Consider the following 15720-nt stretch of genomic DNA (forward strand, 5'->3'; position numbering starts at 1 on the left):
TTCTCTTTTCTCTCCCTCACTTTCTCTCATTCCCTCTCCCGTTGTCCCTGTCTGATTCTATGTCTCTTCCTCTCTCATTCCTTTAATTGATAATTTGACATTTATGCAGAACCTTGGCTTGGTCTGCCTTCAGTCTATAACTCTAATTCTGGAGGATGACTTTAACAAACAAGTGACCCTTAGTAGGGGAGGACAAATCCTCACCAGTCCTAACCAAGGCTTCAATCTGAACGGTAAGAAGAAATGCTAATGGTGTACTTCTCTTACATTAAAAACAACAACAACCCAAATGGAGTCTTCTTCACTGAAGACTAACCTAGCATTTATTGAGTACCTACATGTCTCCAGTCCTCAGCTAGACATCGTGGAGACTACTGTGTTTATGGGACATAGTGTTTATCTCAAGAGGCCCAGAGTTTGGAAGGGGAGAAATACAAGTAAATAGCCACTTGCATAAAATATGATAAACTCAAAGATATGCATAGGGACTTTGGGGCTCACCTAACACTGGGGAAGGTGTGCAGGTATGGTCAGAAAAGTTTTCTGAAGGAAGAGATGTCTAATTGAGCATTTAAAGCTGAGCAATTTCCAGGATGAAGGAGATGGGGAAAACATTCTGTGCGTAGCAAGGAGGTGTAGAACCGTGTAGTGTGTTTAGGGGGAACAATGACTGGTTTGGCATTGCTACAGCCTGAAGAGGGTAAGTGGAGAACGTGCAGAGATGGGAAGAGGTAAATAGGTGGGGGTGAGATTGGGGAAGGCCTTATATACAGGGCATCATACATTGTGGTTTTCCTGGGATGGGGCCTGTTCCTGCCTGTGTTCCAGCATGGTTATGAATAACACTCTCTTTCACTCTCAGAAATGTCCCGGTTTGTATTACAAATTACATGGTCATCCTGCTCAGTGTCTTGCTAAGGAAGTTGAACTTGATATGAAATTGAATATGAAATTATCATTATTTAACCATTTTTATGTACAAAGATGACAATCTCATATGGTTCAACCAAATAAATGAATTTTAATGAGATGACTGTCAAAGAGTCATTTTTTTTTTGGTAGACTACTAAGACAACAGTGTAGAAGTAGCTTTGAAAGGTGCTAGACAGGAGACATGAAGAACAGTGTAAGAAGTGAGGAGCAACTGATCCAGGGCAGTGCCAGGGAGGTGGGAAGAAGATAGACTGAAAACTATTCAGAAAAGAAAGTGGTCTGAACTTGGTGATAGATTGGATTGAGGTTGGTTGGGGCAGGGCAATGAGGGGGATGAAGTGATCAAAGAAGGATTCTGAGATTTCTGGTTTTAGTGGCCTGATTGATGGCAGAAATTGTGCCAGAGATAGAGGAACATGAAGAGCAACTCTTCTGGTGGCAAAAGTCATTTGTTCAGTTTTGAACCCAAGTTTCTTGTCTTTAAAGGTGTCTCATAAAATGGTGCTTCTGAAGTACTGTGCTCCTCCTCTTTGCTGACAAGCTCAGGGGAATGGGGAATTTTTGAAGAAAGTGCTACTTCCTTATTGACTGATGACAAGTTCGGGGAAAAATTTACACAAACACTCACACACACACACACACACTTCAAGCAAAAGAGATCAGATAATAACATATTGACCTGCTAAACTATTAAAAAGATCTGCTGAAGACCCAGAAAGGTGGGACAGAAGGGAAATGGGGAGAAGAAAGCAGGCATAGGTGGCAACCAATGGCCCTGGAGTACCAGGCCGGGAACTGGGAGGCTGCCTCCCCTGCCCAGTCTCTTGGAAGAAGTCTTTGTTACACCCCAGCATTTCAGAACACTGCCTACGAGTCTTAAAATTGATTTATGTGTGTTCTTTTCCTGCAGGCATTGTTGAAATTCAAACTCTGTCATCCTTATTTATTCTTCTAAAAACCACATTTGGTTTAAAGATTCTGTTTGCTATAGATGGGGAAAGAATTTATATTCAGCTCACTAGTACATGGAAAAGAAGAACATTAGGTCTGTGTGGCACTTTTAATGGGAACATAAGGGATGATTTTCTGTAAGTATGATTTCTGTATCACCAACGTAATTTAATGACTACTAATTTAGAGGATATAAATTCTTTCATAAAAAATGTTTGCTTAACTAATAGTAGCTTAGTCATCACTGTTCCAAGAGCTTTAGATGGAACATCATATTTAAATTTTGTAGCAATCCTCTGATCAGTATCTCTGTTTTATAGATAAAGAAACTAACTGAGGCCTCAAAGTGACCAATTGCTCAAAGTCACTTAACTCAAATACAGTGGAGCTGGGCTTTGAATTTAGGTAGCGTGACTCAGAGCCTGTGGGCCAACCCATAGACTAACCACGTGTTCTTCTCTCCTCTGCCGCTGATTAAACTTAACAGGATTTCATTACCGAAAACTCACTGCCTTTAAAAAATTCCTAGTATCATTTGGTATTAATGACAGTAAATTATACTTTAAATGGTGTTTCACTGGAAGAAAAGCAATACCGTACATTTGTACCCCTTGTGTTGACAAAGCGCTCTCTCCTACATGTGAGAAGATGCTGTGCATAATTTTGCAGAAACTCTTTGAGCACCTGTTACTGTGCTGAGCACTGAGGGGCAATTGAGGAGTATTACACGGTTTTCTTCCTCAAGGAGCTTGTATTGTGGATGAGGAGGGGATAAAAACCTTTAAGAAACAATTAGTACTAAGCAAGGTACTGATCAACAATACATATAAAAATACTGAGGTAATTTCAAAAAGTTAAGTGTTGAGCTGTATGGTGGTGCCTAGAAGCACAGCAGGAATTTTGAGTGGCTCAGTGTGGGCTGGGCAGCCAGTGGATGTTTCATGGAGAAGCCGTTCTCCAAATACCATGCTGTTTTTTTTGAACTTCTGCATGTGCTCCTCTTCCTTCTTGGGGTTATTTCCCCCTCCTAATCTTTCTGTGAACCCTCATTTATTGTTAAACCCAACTCAGACATTATGTGCTTCAAAAACTGAGTTCATATCCCACCAGATAAAGTTAATTCTAACTCTGTGTTATCTATAAAAATCCATCGTTTAACTCTCTGGTTCCCACTTAACTACAAGGGCTTGGAGAATGAGGATCAGTCCTTGTATTCATAGGAACAAGCATGGAACCTTATATGCAATAGACAGGCGAATTTGACACAGGTAGAACTTTTAATGAGGCACCAAGAGGAGAATTTGGATAGGCAAGGAGAACTGGCATTTAAAATTAAAAATTTCAAAAGAGAATTTTCTTTATCTTGTCTCCTGTGTGTTGAGTTTGGTTTTAGGTTATTTGGCTTTTCATCTTATTTATTTGTAGGTCAGAATATTGGTATCTCTATCACGTTTGCAAAACAGAAACTGTGTTAAGTGACTTGGCTACGATGTGCAGAAAAGATGTTAAACCTTCTTTCTCCTCCTTGTTTGTCAGAATGGGTTAGCAGTCAATGTTTAACAGATGGCAGATCTGTCTGCCTCTTTCTGAGGCACCAGTCTCCTCCGTGTATAAACATTCAGGCGTGATAACAGTGCAGGATAATATTTCAGAGTCAGAGATAACTTTCGAACATTGTTTAGCTTTCCAGCCTAAGCAGTTAAAACTCTTCACTTCCCAAAGGTTAATGCGAATCGGCAAACAGAGTGGAATGGAAAATATTAATTACTCGAAAATTTATCTTGTATCCCTTGTTATAGTAAGTTAACTATGGTGAGCTGGAAAGTTATTTTATAAAATGAAATGCAATAAATAAATGGACCTATATTTTAGCTCGTAATTTCTTTTGTATTGATTGTTCTAAGTGAACTAAATGAAAGAAGAGAGCCAAGCTCTGTCACTTCCTCTGGGGAGCCCTGACTACACCCATCCCCTTGACCTATTTTCTTGTCTTTTGTAGGGTGGAGAGGGAAGGAGAGGGAAGGAATGTGAAGAGTTAGTGCAACTCCGGCAATTTCTTTGTCTCGGTGCTCTCATTTGAACCCCAAAATGAGATTTTTGGATTAGGTGTTGGTTATAATTCCTTACAGTTCTAGAATGGTCTGATTTTGTGGAATAGGAAAAGGAAGAAGAGGGGAAAGGGTGGGGTCAGGAGCTGGGCATTGTGGAATGGCTTGTACAGTTTCCTTTTTTCCTCCTGCCTCAGTCATTGTGGTGAGAAACCCCATATACTTAATGGTGATGGAGGTAAATGGTAGCCCAAGCAGGTAATTTATTAGGACGCGTAGAGAGCTGAGATAAAGCCTGCTCTACTGTTTGGCCATGTTGTAGCAATTAGCGCAGGGAGGGCTTGCATTAGTCAGGTTTTGTTTGGCCAAAGCTTCCTTCGGGAGACCTAGTCCACCCTGATTCTCTAAGTAGTTTTGACAGTGCCTGGCACAGTGTCCAATAGGGATTGTCACTTACTAAACATTGGCTGATGAGTTAATTAATCTTGATGGCTGCTGGAGGGGGCGTTTTAGTGTTTAGTTCTTGGACATTGTTGTAGTTTATAAGCTTGTCTTGGGAAAGGTCAATGTTTCTCTCTCATTTTGATTTGCTGAGGGAACTAAAGAAGTGAGCAAACTCGGATGAAGGGTGTCTTTTATACCAGTCTCTCACTTTTCATTTGGTTCGTCTGCCCAGCTTTACGATGGAACCTCAGTATTTCAGGCCTCACAACGGAAACTGAACTATTAAATCAGACATTTGGGACATTTATCTTTACCCTGAAAAGGATCACGTGAGCTGCTCACCTCTGCGTCTCCCCATGTGCCGTAAACCACACACGCATTAATGTTTTGGTTGTGTGACTGATGTTTCACCAAATCAGTGTAAAGTGGATTTGAATGTTGGCTCTGACACTTATCAGCTGTTAGTGCTAATATTTCTCTGAACTTCTTTGCTTTCTCTCTAAAATGAAGATAATGATGTTTTCTTCACAGGGCTGAGACAATTATTAAATAAAACCATGCATGTCCACAATTCGACACATTAGAAAGTCTTCATTAACAGGAAGCGAATACCATATATATTTTTTTTAAAATAGACTATTTCAAGCTCTGATTCTTTGTAAAATTAAAAAAATAATATTGTCTCTTTTCAACATTGAAGACTATGAGCAAATGAAATGAATGGGAAACGCTAAGATGAATATTACCTTTGCTTTCCAGTTCTCCATCAGGCATGATAGAAGGTACCCCACAACTTCACGCAAACGCATGGAGAGTTTCCTCCACCTGTTTTGCGCCTCTTCATGTTCCCGTCGTGGACCCCTGTAACATTAATCAACAGAACAGTAAGTCTCTTTCTGCATGTAAACTAAGGGGAAAGTTCTGTGTATTACTGTAATCCTGTAAAATTAGAGAGTGATTTTAAATTCTGATTTTCTTCATTATGATAAAATCACTTCCATTCCTTTTGTATTTTTCTTTACTATTATGCCTTTTCATAAGTTTCTTTATGTAATCTAGGTTACTTTTAAAAAGAAGTCCAGAAAATAACTATTTATCACTTTACATTCATAAATTTACTTATTTTAGGGGTTTAAATATCCCTGAATTCTTCCAAAAGATGGACTAGCATTTTGAAGATTTCAGATTTTTCAAATGCTAAAGGAAAATCTCTAGAAATACTCTAATAATGCTGCTATAGTCCGGGGATGTTTGACTTCAGTTCCATAGCATAACAGCTCACGTGGATTCTCCTGTTTGTTACTGTCGTATTATGAGTTCCTTCTAACAGAACATGCCTTCATGAGCAGGAAGCCAGTGATCCAAGGAAGCTTAGTGCCATCAAGTGTGCAACAATCTGAGATGGTCATGCTCCAGAGTTCCAACTTGCAATGACACTGCAACTCACGTGCCAAGATTTTTGGCTGTGTTTTTGTTTTTACTAAAGCCAGAGCAAACCATGTGAAAGGCTATTTCACTGCTCAAAGATGACATATTATTATTATTTCTTTAAATCTCTGTGAAAATAATTAATGTGTGTGCTTAAGTAGATACTTTTATAATTTTAGTTTATTCTTTTAATTATTTTGCCTAGTTTACTGTTTCTATGTAGTTATTTTTTATACATTATTAATATTGATTGAGTACTCCTGAGAAGCCGGTACAATTTCTGGATTTTGTAGTGGTTTTTTGGGGAGGATTCTGTTGATTCTCACATGGTCCTTATTATTGATTTATAGTTTTGGTGTCCTGGAAAGAACACAAGATAATCTTGCTTTTAGTGTGCCTTTTTACCTAAGCCAACTTCTAAAGTTGAGGAAGATTGCTAGCCTCTTTGGTCATTTTTCCTATCTATAACAAGGGGACTAGACTAAAGTCTTTTGGTTTCTATGATTCTATAATGTGTTTATTCTCACTCCCATTTAATGATACTTTTCCCCCTATTCTGTCTTCAACTTTCTACTAATAGATCTACTCATTCTCTTTCTATTAGTCTTGCTCAGTTGGTTTCAAACTTTCTTGGTTACCTCCTTGATATTGCAGCAACTTTATTTTTTTAATAACACGTAGAAGTTGGAGTAGAGTCCAATTGATCGATTTATTTTCCTTCTGGTCTTTTCTTTAACGATCTCCTTTATAATATGCTATTTTGTTAGACATTTTTTTTTTATCACTTTTAGCCTCATATCTCATGTCTTCTGTGACATATGTTTCACATATTACCCTTCTTCACCTTTGCCATGAACTATTTTTTAAAAAAATTCAAATAGGCAAATTCAGAAAGATCCCCCCAAAAAGGAAAATAAATAGGTAAAAGTCAATAACTCTGATGTGGATTCTGAAGGATATTTTTCCACAAGGATTTTCTTGAGTCCCCATTTTACTTCATGTCAGTAGTAATATATATATATATTTTTTGAGGAAGACTAGCCCTGAGCTAACATCTGCTGCCAATCCTCCTCTTTTTGCTGAGGAAGACTGGCCCTGAGCTAATATCTGTGCCCATCTTCCTCCACTTTTATGTGGGACGCCTACCACAGCATGGCTTGTTACGCAGTGCCATGTCCGCACCCGGGATCCGAACCGTCAAACCCCAGGCTGCCGAAGCGGAACATGCACACTTAACCGCTGTGCCACCAGGCTGGCCCCAGTAGTGATATTTTTTGATTTATAAATCCTTAGGGCACAGAGTAAAACCCCTCTGATGTATTGCTTTGCTCAGGAGCTCCTGCGGATTAGGAGTACACACGCCAACAGTATGCTGTTATAGTCTAAGTCATTCATTTTATATACACATGCATAACAATGCAAAAATACAATACTCAGATAATTACCATCTGTTTCCTTACCAGTAATAAATATATGTAAAATACTCAACAAAATAAGTTCAGTATAACTTCTTAGTAGTGAAGTAATTTTGATCTCTGCCAGTTCATCCAGTCTGTCAAAGACAATGACAACTCAAAGACTGATAAATTTTATCTGTGAGGGAATCAATGCAGCCCACGTCCACTACATCAAGGAGTCACAGGGCTAGCCTTTTTCAAAAGATGGCATCTAGATTGTTCTGAAAATCTTGGTTACTCCCACAAAGAATTATATCTGATCAGTCATTCTCAAGGGAAAAGTCAACAAATTTCAAGAAGTGATTATACTTCTACTACCAAAATTGCTTGGTAGTTATATCTTATGGCCTTTAGAATATGTTCCAGTCTCTAATTTCTATTCATTATTCATTTTTTTGTGCATTCATAGATTCATTTATCAAACATTTTTGAGCTCTTAACATTTGCCAGACATTGTGCATTGTGCATTATGCCTTGTGCAGACACTGTGTTCAGTGACTATGTGGCATCTGCCACAGTACCATTCACCTCAGAGACTCCATTGGAATGAGGTGATTCCCAATCCTTCCTGGATAATTGTGTATTTCAGGGAAATGCCATAACATCCACAATCTGGCCCCCACTTTTATCGTGAGTGGGTGTCTGGAGATGTCTCCCAATACTCACTAATTCTTTACAGCAGAATTGAGATGATTTCCTAAGATGATCCTCAGGCAATGGAGCGATTGAGGCCACTTCTATCAACCCTTACGTTACTCAGGTTATTCAGGTATAACACAATACTTTTTTTTTTTTTTTGCTAAAAAACTATTGAACATGGATTAAGTGCTGTCACCAATATTACCCAAAGTAAAAACAAATCACCAAAACCAGGATAAGCTGGAAACATTGGCTTTTATTGAAACTAATATACTATACAGAGTATTTCTAGGAAAGCACAATGCTTGGATAGTTCTGGAATTTGATACTTAGAGGTAAGCTCTAGACTAGTAAATGAGGTGCTAATGGGGCTGTTTGTCTGTTAGTTGGATATGCAGCACACTGTGATGTTATCCACCGAGAGCTCTTTGCTCCTTGCCACGTGTACATCAGCCCTGGACTGTACCATCAGCTGTGCCGCCATGATGCATGCAAGTGTGGGAGCACCTGCCTGTGCAATGCTCTTGCCCACTATGCCCACCTCTGTGGCCAGCGTGGTGTTCCCATCGACTTCAGAGCTCAGGTTTCATTCTGTGGTGAGTATGATGGCGATGTGGCACAGATAAAGACGATTAGATAACGCTTTAGAGAATTTTGTGTTTGTAGTTACTGTTTTTATTTTTTTAATGAAAGGTCAATATGGCTTAAGTTATTTGAAGTATTATCATATGCAAACATGAAAAACAAATGAAATGCTTCATTTCCTAAATTTGGAGCTTTGATGGATAAGACCAAAAACTTTTGACTATTTTTATTATAAGCAAAATTAAAGTGTAACTGTATGGTTTGAAATATGCAATAGAGAAAATCTGAAAAAATTCTTATGATAGAAATGTCATATCTAAGTATTGGAAAGTGTGGAAAAGCATTATGTGATATAGTGACACAGTTGATTTAAAGTTAAATGGGCAAGTTATGCAACAGGAAATTATTATCTCAAGTTCGTGGGGCTGGAATCCTCACGGTTATGGTGTCTCCTGTTCTCATTCATGGTAGATTGTTTCCTTTTCTTTTGTGTCCTATAATATTTTTATAACCTAATTTTTAACAAGGCTTCCCCCACGTTAGAATCTTTTGTGACCTGAGTTTCACGAGCGTTACTCTCTCCACCTGCCCACCCCCTCAGTGGTTTCACAAACCTTTCTCCTGTCACTCCAGGAGTATCACTGGCCAGTACTGATGTTAACTTCTCAGCTTGGGCTTTCGAAGATAAAAATAATGTAACTATAAAAGTAATGTAAATTCATACACCAAACTTGTATGGGATGTAGCTCTGGGATTTGATTTCTCAGAGGACTCCTTATTTCATCACAGACCCACAGAGTTAGAGAAGCTTTCCTGGCGTCTTCTTGTACGTGAGCAGATTTCTTCTAATCCAGGAGTTGGCAAGCTACACCCTTGAACTTCCTGTGTTTTTGTAAATAAAGTTTGTTGCCCGTATGTTTGTGTACTGCCTATGGCTGCTTTTGAGCCACAAAGGCAGAGTTGAGCAGTTGTGACAAAGACTGTATGGCCTGCAAAACTGAAACTATAGACTATTTGGCCCTTGACATAAAAAGTTTGCTGATCTCTGCTGTAGTCCATCTTTCCAACTGAGGATGGAGCTTTTCTGAGGGTCCAAGTTAAGGATCTCTCAATCCTCTGCATTGTAAAGGACCAACTTTTATTTTCCATTCCCACACCAGTTAAATGTAAGGTCCAGGGTTACTGGGATCCATCCTCTCTTCCTCTAATCAAAATTCTGGATTTTGTTTTCCTCTTCACAGCTGGCATCTGGGGAGGTTACATTCCTCCATTTTTTCCTTACACGGTCAATTATACATTTAACATAATTTCAATAATGTTTTATCCAGCATTTTCCAGGTGTTCGTACAAGTGTATTTTTAGATTATTTTAGTTTGCCTACTGTAATCAGTTCAGTTTGGTCTAAAGAGAAATGGAAGGACTTAGAAAAAACTATTACCATCATTAAGAATGCATGAAACAAGAACTACGAGTATAGATCAATAAAGTCAAGTTTTGTCTGATTTACAGAAGACTAAACGTTTACTTAGGTTTACGTAATGTCATAAAGAAGGTGATGTCAATATACCAGTAAATAGATTTAAAATGTGAGAACAGGAAGTTTATTTAGACATAAAATATCTTAAATATTAAAAAAATGATGGTACAGGCTGTTAAAGAATGTTATGGAATGTCCACAGAAATGTTTCAGAATGGAAATTTTATTCTTCTGTTATACTTCTATTGAGGCAAATAATTACTTTATCTGTTTCTGTTAGAGGATTCTGTAATGTTCTAGGTTTATTGATGTAAGATATCTTTTTTTCGTGATTTATGTTTATCATAGACCTATTTTTGTTGTTAGTGCTGTGGAGTCCCTTCCAACTCCTGGGGACCCTGTGTTCAGCACATGGAACCCTGCCGGGTCTTTTTGCGCCATCTTCTCCCCTTCCTGAGCTCTATCAGATGATGCTCAGCTGCTATTCACCGGGTTTTCATGGCCTTTTCTAGAACTGGGTGGCCAGGTCCTTCTCCTAGGCTGTCTTAGTCTGGAGGCTCCCCTGAAGCCTGTCCACCATGCGTGACCCTGCTGGTGTTTCAAATCTCTGTGGCAGAGCCTTCAGCATCACAGCAACACGCAGCCTCCCAGTGTGACAACCGACAGACGGGTGGTGCTGTTCCCTGATCGGGACATGAACCCAGGCTGTGGTGGTGAGGGTGTGAATCTTAGCCACTAGACCACCAGCGCTGACTATCGTAGGCCTATAACCCAGCATAAAATGCTTCTGTGCCCTGTGGAAATCTTTCTGAGTGGATGCTCCTTCGTCTTCAGGGGTGGTGTGCCAGAAGGGCATGCTGTACCATCACTGCGCCTCCTTTTGTCGCCGCGCCTGCACTTCTCTCTCCTCCCCGGAGCAGTGCAGCGACGACTGTGCCGAGGGTTGCAACTGTCCTGAAGGCAGGTACTACGAAGACACACTCAGCTTCTGCGTGCCCATGTAAGTCACAGAAGTGGGTTGGCAGCATCCAGCTTTTATCTCTTTTTCTCTTACAGGTTAGATGGGCTTCACCCTTGTTTTCTTTCTTTCTTTTCTTTTATTGTTTTTTTTTTGATCTTATTGACTCAGCACCACTTTTTGGAAAAATAAATTTTCTCCACTATTGGATGGTCACTTTTTCCATAGAATAAGTGTGCATATATGCAAAGATCCGCTTGTGAGTTGTTTCTTCAATATTTTTTAGTGTCTTTACCTTGATTTATTCAGTTTTACCCTGTAGGTGTTTACAAATAGCTACGGAAAGAGCTAAGGAAGCTGATGGTTCATCCTGAAGTTATTTCTAATAACAAGGTTTATGTTTCACCATTATGTGGCAGATTTTAATGGCAGGATTGTAACGTCTGTCGGCACTCAGAAGTCTGTCAAATCTCATATGAGATAAACACTTTTGTCTTATACAGAGGGCTAAATGATTTATCAGTTATGTTCCTGTGAAGTGCGTTCAGGGACCTTTTTATTTTTCTGTTTTTTTCTCTCTTTCTTTTCTTGGTGAGGAAGATTGGCTCTGAGCTAATATCTGTGCCAATCTTCCTCTATTTTGCATGTGGATTGCTGCCACAGCATAGCTTTGATGAGCAGTGTAGGTCCACACCTGGGATCTGAACACACGAACCCCAGGTCGCCAAAGTGGAGCAAGCTGAACTTAACAACCATGCCACTGGGCTGGCCCCCAGGGACCTTTTTTAATGACTAGAACAACATGGTCTGTTTTGTGACAAAAACAATATAGATTTTGTATTTAGAAAACAAACTCTGAAACTACACAAGACTTCACATTTCAATGGTTTCTGCCACTTGTATCACAGAGCTGCAAGCAGTCTCATAGAATAATGTCATCTTTAGAATGTGCCTTAAATTACCAATACAGAGCATAGAGTCCACTTGATTTAACCGTATTTTAAAACATTTATATCAAGGTTGGCCCTGTGGCATAGTGGTTTAGTCCAGCATGCTCCACTCTGGCAGCCCAGGTTCGTAGGTTCAGATCCTGGGCATGTATCTACTCCACTTTCAAGCCATGCTGTGGCAGTGACCCACATACAATATAGAGAGGAAGATTGGCACAGATGTTAGTTCAGGGCGAATCTTGCTCGAGTGAAAAAAAAGAAAAAAAGAGGAAGATTGGCAACAGATGTTGGCTCAGAGCAAGTCTTCCTCGCCAAGAAAAAAAAAATCCTATTTTATTAATTTAATCTTTTTTTTTTCTTATAGATTTCACTGCCGGTGTCATTATAGGGGCAGCGTTTATCAACCTGGGGAGCTCATCCCAACACCCTCGGGCTTATGGTAGATTTCATTGATGGTGATTGTGCTTGACAACATGTACTAATATGATTTCTTAAGCAAAACCATAAATTGAAATATGACTTCTGTAATTTAAAAAAAAAAGGGTAACCTTAATGTAACCTTTTAAGCCATACACATTATTCTGTTTTGACATGGAATGCCTAAGTCTCGCACTTAGAACTGCAGAAAAGAGCTATGAACTGAAGTGTCATGCAGAAGGGAAGCCCGTGGATCAGTCTGGTTCTCAGATAGAAGTCAGGGCTGAGACGGGGGCTCAAACACTGCCTGTTACTCAGGAGTTTTGTTTAGTTGTTCAACCACTGGCTCAAAAACTCTAATTCTAAAACAGTTGTAGACATGTCACATGCTGGAGTCAGTGTACTGCCTACCTGGGAACATGGATCCTAGTGATATACACTTATTCACAGGATAACACTCATTCGGGTTGTTATCTGTCTGTTAAAAATGCAGCCTTGTCCATGCAGCAGTCCACGTGGATCTGTATCTGACTCCTAGGCTCCCACTTTTAGTTGCCCCACAGGATGCACAGGTAATAACAGACAGTAGATAGTAGTAACCATGGTGATGTGTGACCATTATTGTGCACCTTCTATTGTCCTGGCACCAATTACTGTAACCATAAGAGATGAGTACCATAGCTTTGTCCCCAGTTTAGAGGTGAGGACCATGAGCACAGGCAGTTAAGCCACTCGGTAGTGAAGCAGGATTCGGTCCCAGGCAGCCTGGCTCTGCGGTGCCTGCTCTACTGCCTACTTCGCTTGCAGCTTATTTCATATTCGTGGTAGGATATTGTTTACACTCAGTTTCCCTTTATTGTTATCTCCCTCTCCCTTCTTACCTTCTACCCCTCAGTCAAGATACAAAGGCAACCAGCTCTTGGATCTTTCTCTAGTTGGTTGGACTACCAAGCATAGTTCCCAAGACAGAAATCTGGGAGTCATTTTTGACCCCTTCCTCCTGTTCAACACCCCGAGCCAATAAACCCTCAATGACTGTGGATTTTACTTTCTGCAGATCGTTGAAACCCACCCCTCCTTTCCATCTCACTGCCTTAACGTCTCTCACCATCTCTTCCCTGGACCTCTCTACCCAGTCTTCTTGCCTCTAGTTTTGTCTTCTTCCATTCTACCAAGATGTCACAACTCTCTTGAATTTAACATAATTGAATTTGTTTAAGTAAATTTGGCAAAAACAAAGGAATTATCCTTCCTCAATGAGAAAAATAATTCCATTAATATAGCGACCTCCTTTGCCATTCCTCTGAAAAAGCCTTGTGTCCCAGAATGATTATGATATTGAAGACCTGTATCTGTGACCTGAGCTGTCTGTCTCAGTTCCTCTCTGCCATTCATGGTGTGAGCAAATCACACTTCTGAGTGACATCCTACTGTTAGATGATGCATGAGCCTATTTTTCATGTGATGTGGTCCTTACACGTCAGCTTCTTCATCTGGGTTCAAATATAGGGCACATGATCTAGTCCAAAGCTGGAGAAAAAACTGTTTATGTTGGAGTTAGTGAGAACCAGTTTGTTGTTTCCTATCTTCTTAAGGGATTTTCAAGATTAATTTTGCCTGTATTGGGTTTTTACCTTATGCCCTGACTTTAGAACTTAAGGTGCAAGATGTGACTCCACTCTATCTTCAACACTGCTGCCAGAATGACGTTCCCAGAATTCAAACCAACTATATCACTTTTCTGTTTAGGGTCCTCCGTGGATCACCCAAGGGATAAAGTCTTAGCATCTTAGTAGGAGCTGGCCTTTGACTCTTTGCCGTCTGTATCTCCTGTCACCTCCCACAGTGCACTTTGTTGGATAGGACACTGCCCCACCCTGTACGGCTTGCTCTCCACTGTGTTCCAGCCTTCCTACTTCATCTGTGCCATAACCTCCACCCAGTCTTCAAAATTCTCCACACCTTACCTTCTTTCACTGCCCTAATGTCAATTGCCAACAGATTTGTAAAAATTTTCCTGCTTTTCTTCTAAATCTTAAACATATTTCTGTGTTACATGTGTCACATTGCATAAATTATTCATTTGTATGTCTTTCTCTCCTTCTAGAAAATAAGCACTTGGGTAAAGACTGTGAATCCTGGTCTTTGTATCCCCCATGTCTATCACAGTGTCCCCCACATATAAGTGTTTGATAAAAACGTGTTGAACTAAAATAGCTCTCTTCAAATTGGAAGTAAGCCAATAACTTATTTGTAAAAAATTCTGTGGGAAAAATAACATTTGTATATGCACTCAATCAATTCTTGCAAGTTATATTGTTTTTGAAATACAGAAAAAACTGAGGTATGGGTTCATAAATTAACTGTTTGTTTACTTCCACTAGCCAGTGTTCAAATGGAACTGTGAAATGTGATGAACCAGCAACGCCCTCTACTGGTAAGAACTAGACAGATGCTTTCCTTAGGGAGAATATGGCTCTAGTCCTGCCCCCACTCTTCTGCCTGAAGTCATTAATCCATGACAGCCCTCCTGTCAATGTGCTGGAATAAAGCCTTGGGAATGTTTCTCAACACTGTGCTCCATTGGTTCCTACTTTTTTCACATTGGGAATTCTAATACTTGTAGGACAGTCTGGGATGAATATATAAGGCTGTTTAGGGACAGAGCTGATCAACCCAGGGGTGCTGCCTAAATGCTGCCTACCCCAGAACCACCCCAGGTATCCAGACACCTGCTTTAACCCACTCATGGAGAAACTGTGCTCCAGACCAGCACTTCTCAGATTTTAACGTACCCTCAATCACCTGGGCACCTTGCTTCAGTAGGTCAGGGGTGATGCCCGCGATTTGACATTTCTGTCAATGGCCAAGCTGATGCCAGTGCCACTGGGTCCTCAGCAACATTATGAATAACAAAGGCTCTGGGACTAGCAGCCATGTAAAAGTGACATGTAAAATGGCATCTACTGCCATCTCTCGTGAGAATATCATTTTATACGTGCATATCATTCCTGGAGATCCGATATGTTAGGGGGCCCTTTATATTATTTATTTTAACCATACAAAAAGCCTCAAACTTTTAATCACTGTGGAGAAATTCTAGGCAAATAATAAACAACACTACTTTCGTTGATTTTAATGGATGGGAAGAGTGTAGGCTAATAAAACTAATTGTGTTCTATTGCTTTGTTACTTATTTGCACAGTCATGTGTATATTATTATAAACTAGCTTTGAATTATATGCCTTGGACTTACTTTGTGAGGATTCAGGCCACCTAGGGGTTCTTTACAGGGTGTGCTCATAGACCACACACGTATTCAGGAGCGCCTGGGCTATGCCTGTCTTGTCCCGTGTGCTTCAGAGTGGCTCGGAAGTGAAGAAGGAGAAGCCCGGGACCAGACTTCTCCCAGAGGAATCCACGAGATTTGATC

At 40.0% G+C, this 15720-nt stretch overlaps 1 protein-coding gene across 5 annotated transcripts in view; it reads left to right on the forward strand.

Moving 5' to 3' along the window:
- Window positions 1-15720, forward strand: part of OTOGL (otogelin like) — a 172905-nt gene that overhangs the window by 69938 nt on the left and 87247 nt on the right. For all 5 annotated transcript variants that reach the window (XR_011534854.1, XR_011534856.1, XM_070600665.1 and 2 more), the window contains 7 exons: window positions 110-233; window positions 1844-2021; window positions 5136-5260; window positions 8287-8496; window positions 10797-10962; window positions 12235-12309; window positions 14672-14724. Coding sequence is in view for 3 of the 5 variants with exons in the window: in XM_070600665.1 (XP_070456766.1) it covers window positions 110-233; window positions 1844-2021; window positions 5136-5260; window positions 8287-8496; window positions 10797-10962; window positions 12235-12309; window positions 14672-14724 (931 nt within the window). In the remaining 2 variants the exon portion in view is untranslated. The remainder of the gene's footprint in view (window positions 1-109; window positions 234-1843; window positions 2022-5135; window positions 5261-8286; window positions 8497-10796; window positions 10963-12234; window positions 12310-14671; window positions 14725-15720) is intronic.

Source organism: Equus przewalskii, chromosome 29, assembly GCF_037783145.1.
Source record: "Equus przewalskii isolate Varuska chromosome 29, EquPr2, whole genome shotgun sequence".
NCBI classification, from domain to species: Eukaryota; Metazoa; Chordata; class Mammalia; order Perissodactyla; family Equidae; genus Equus; species Equus przewalskii.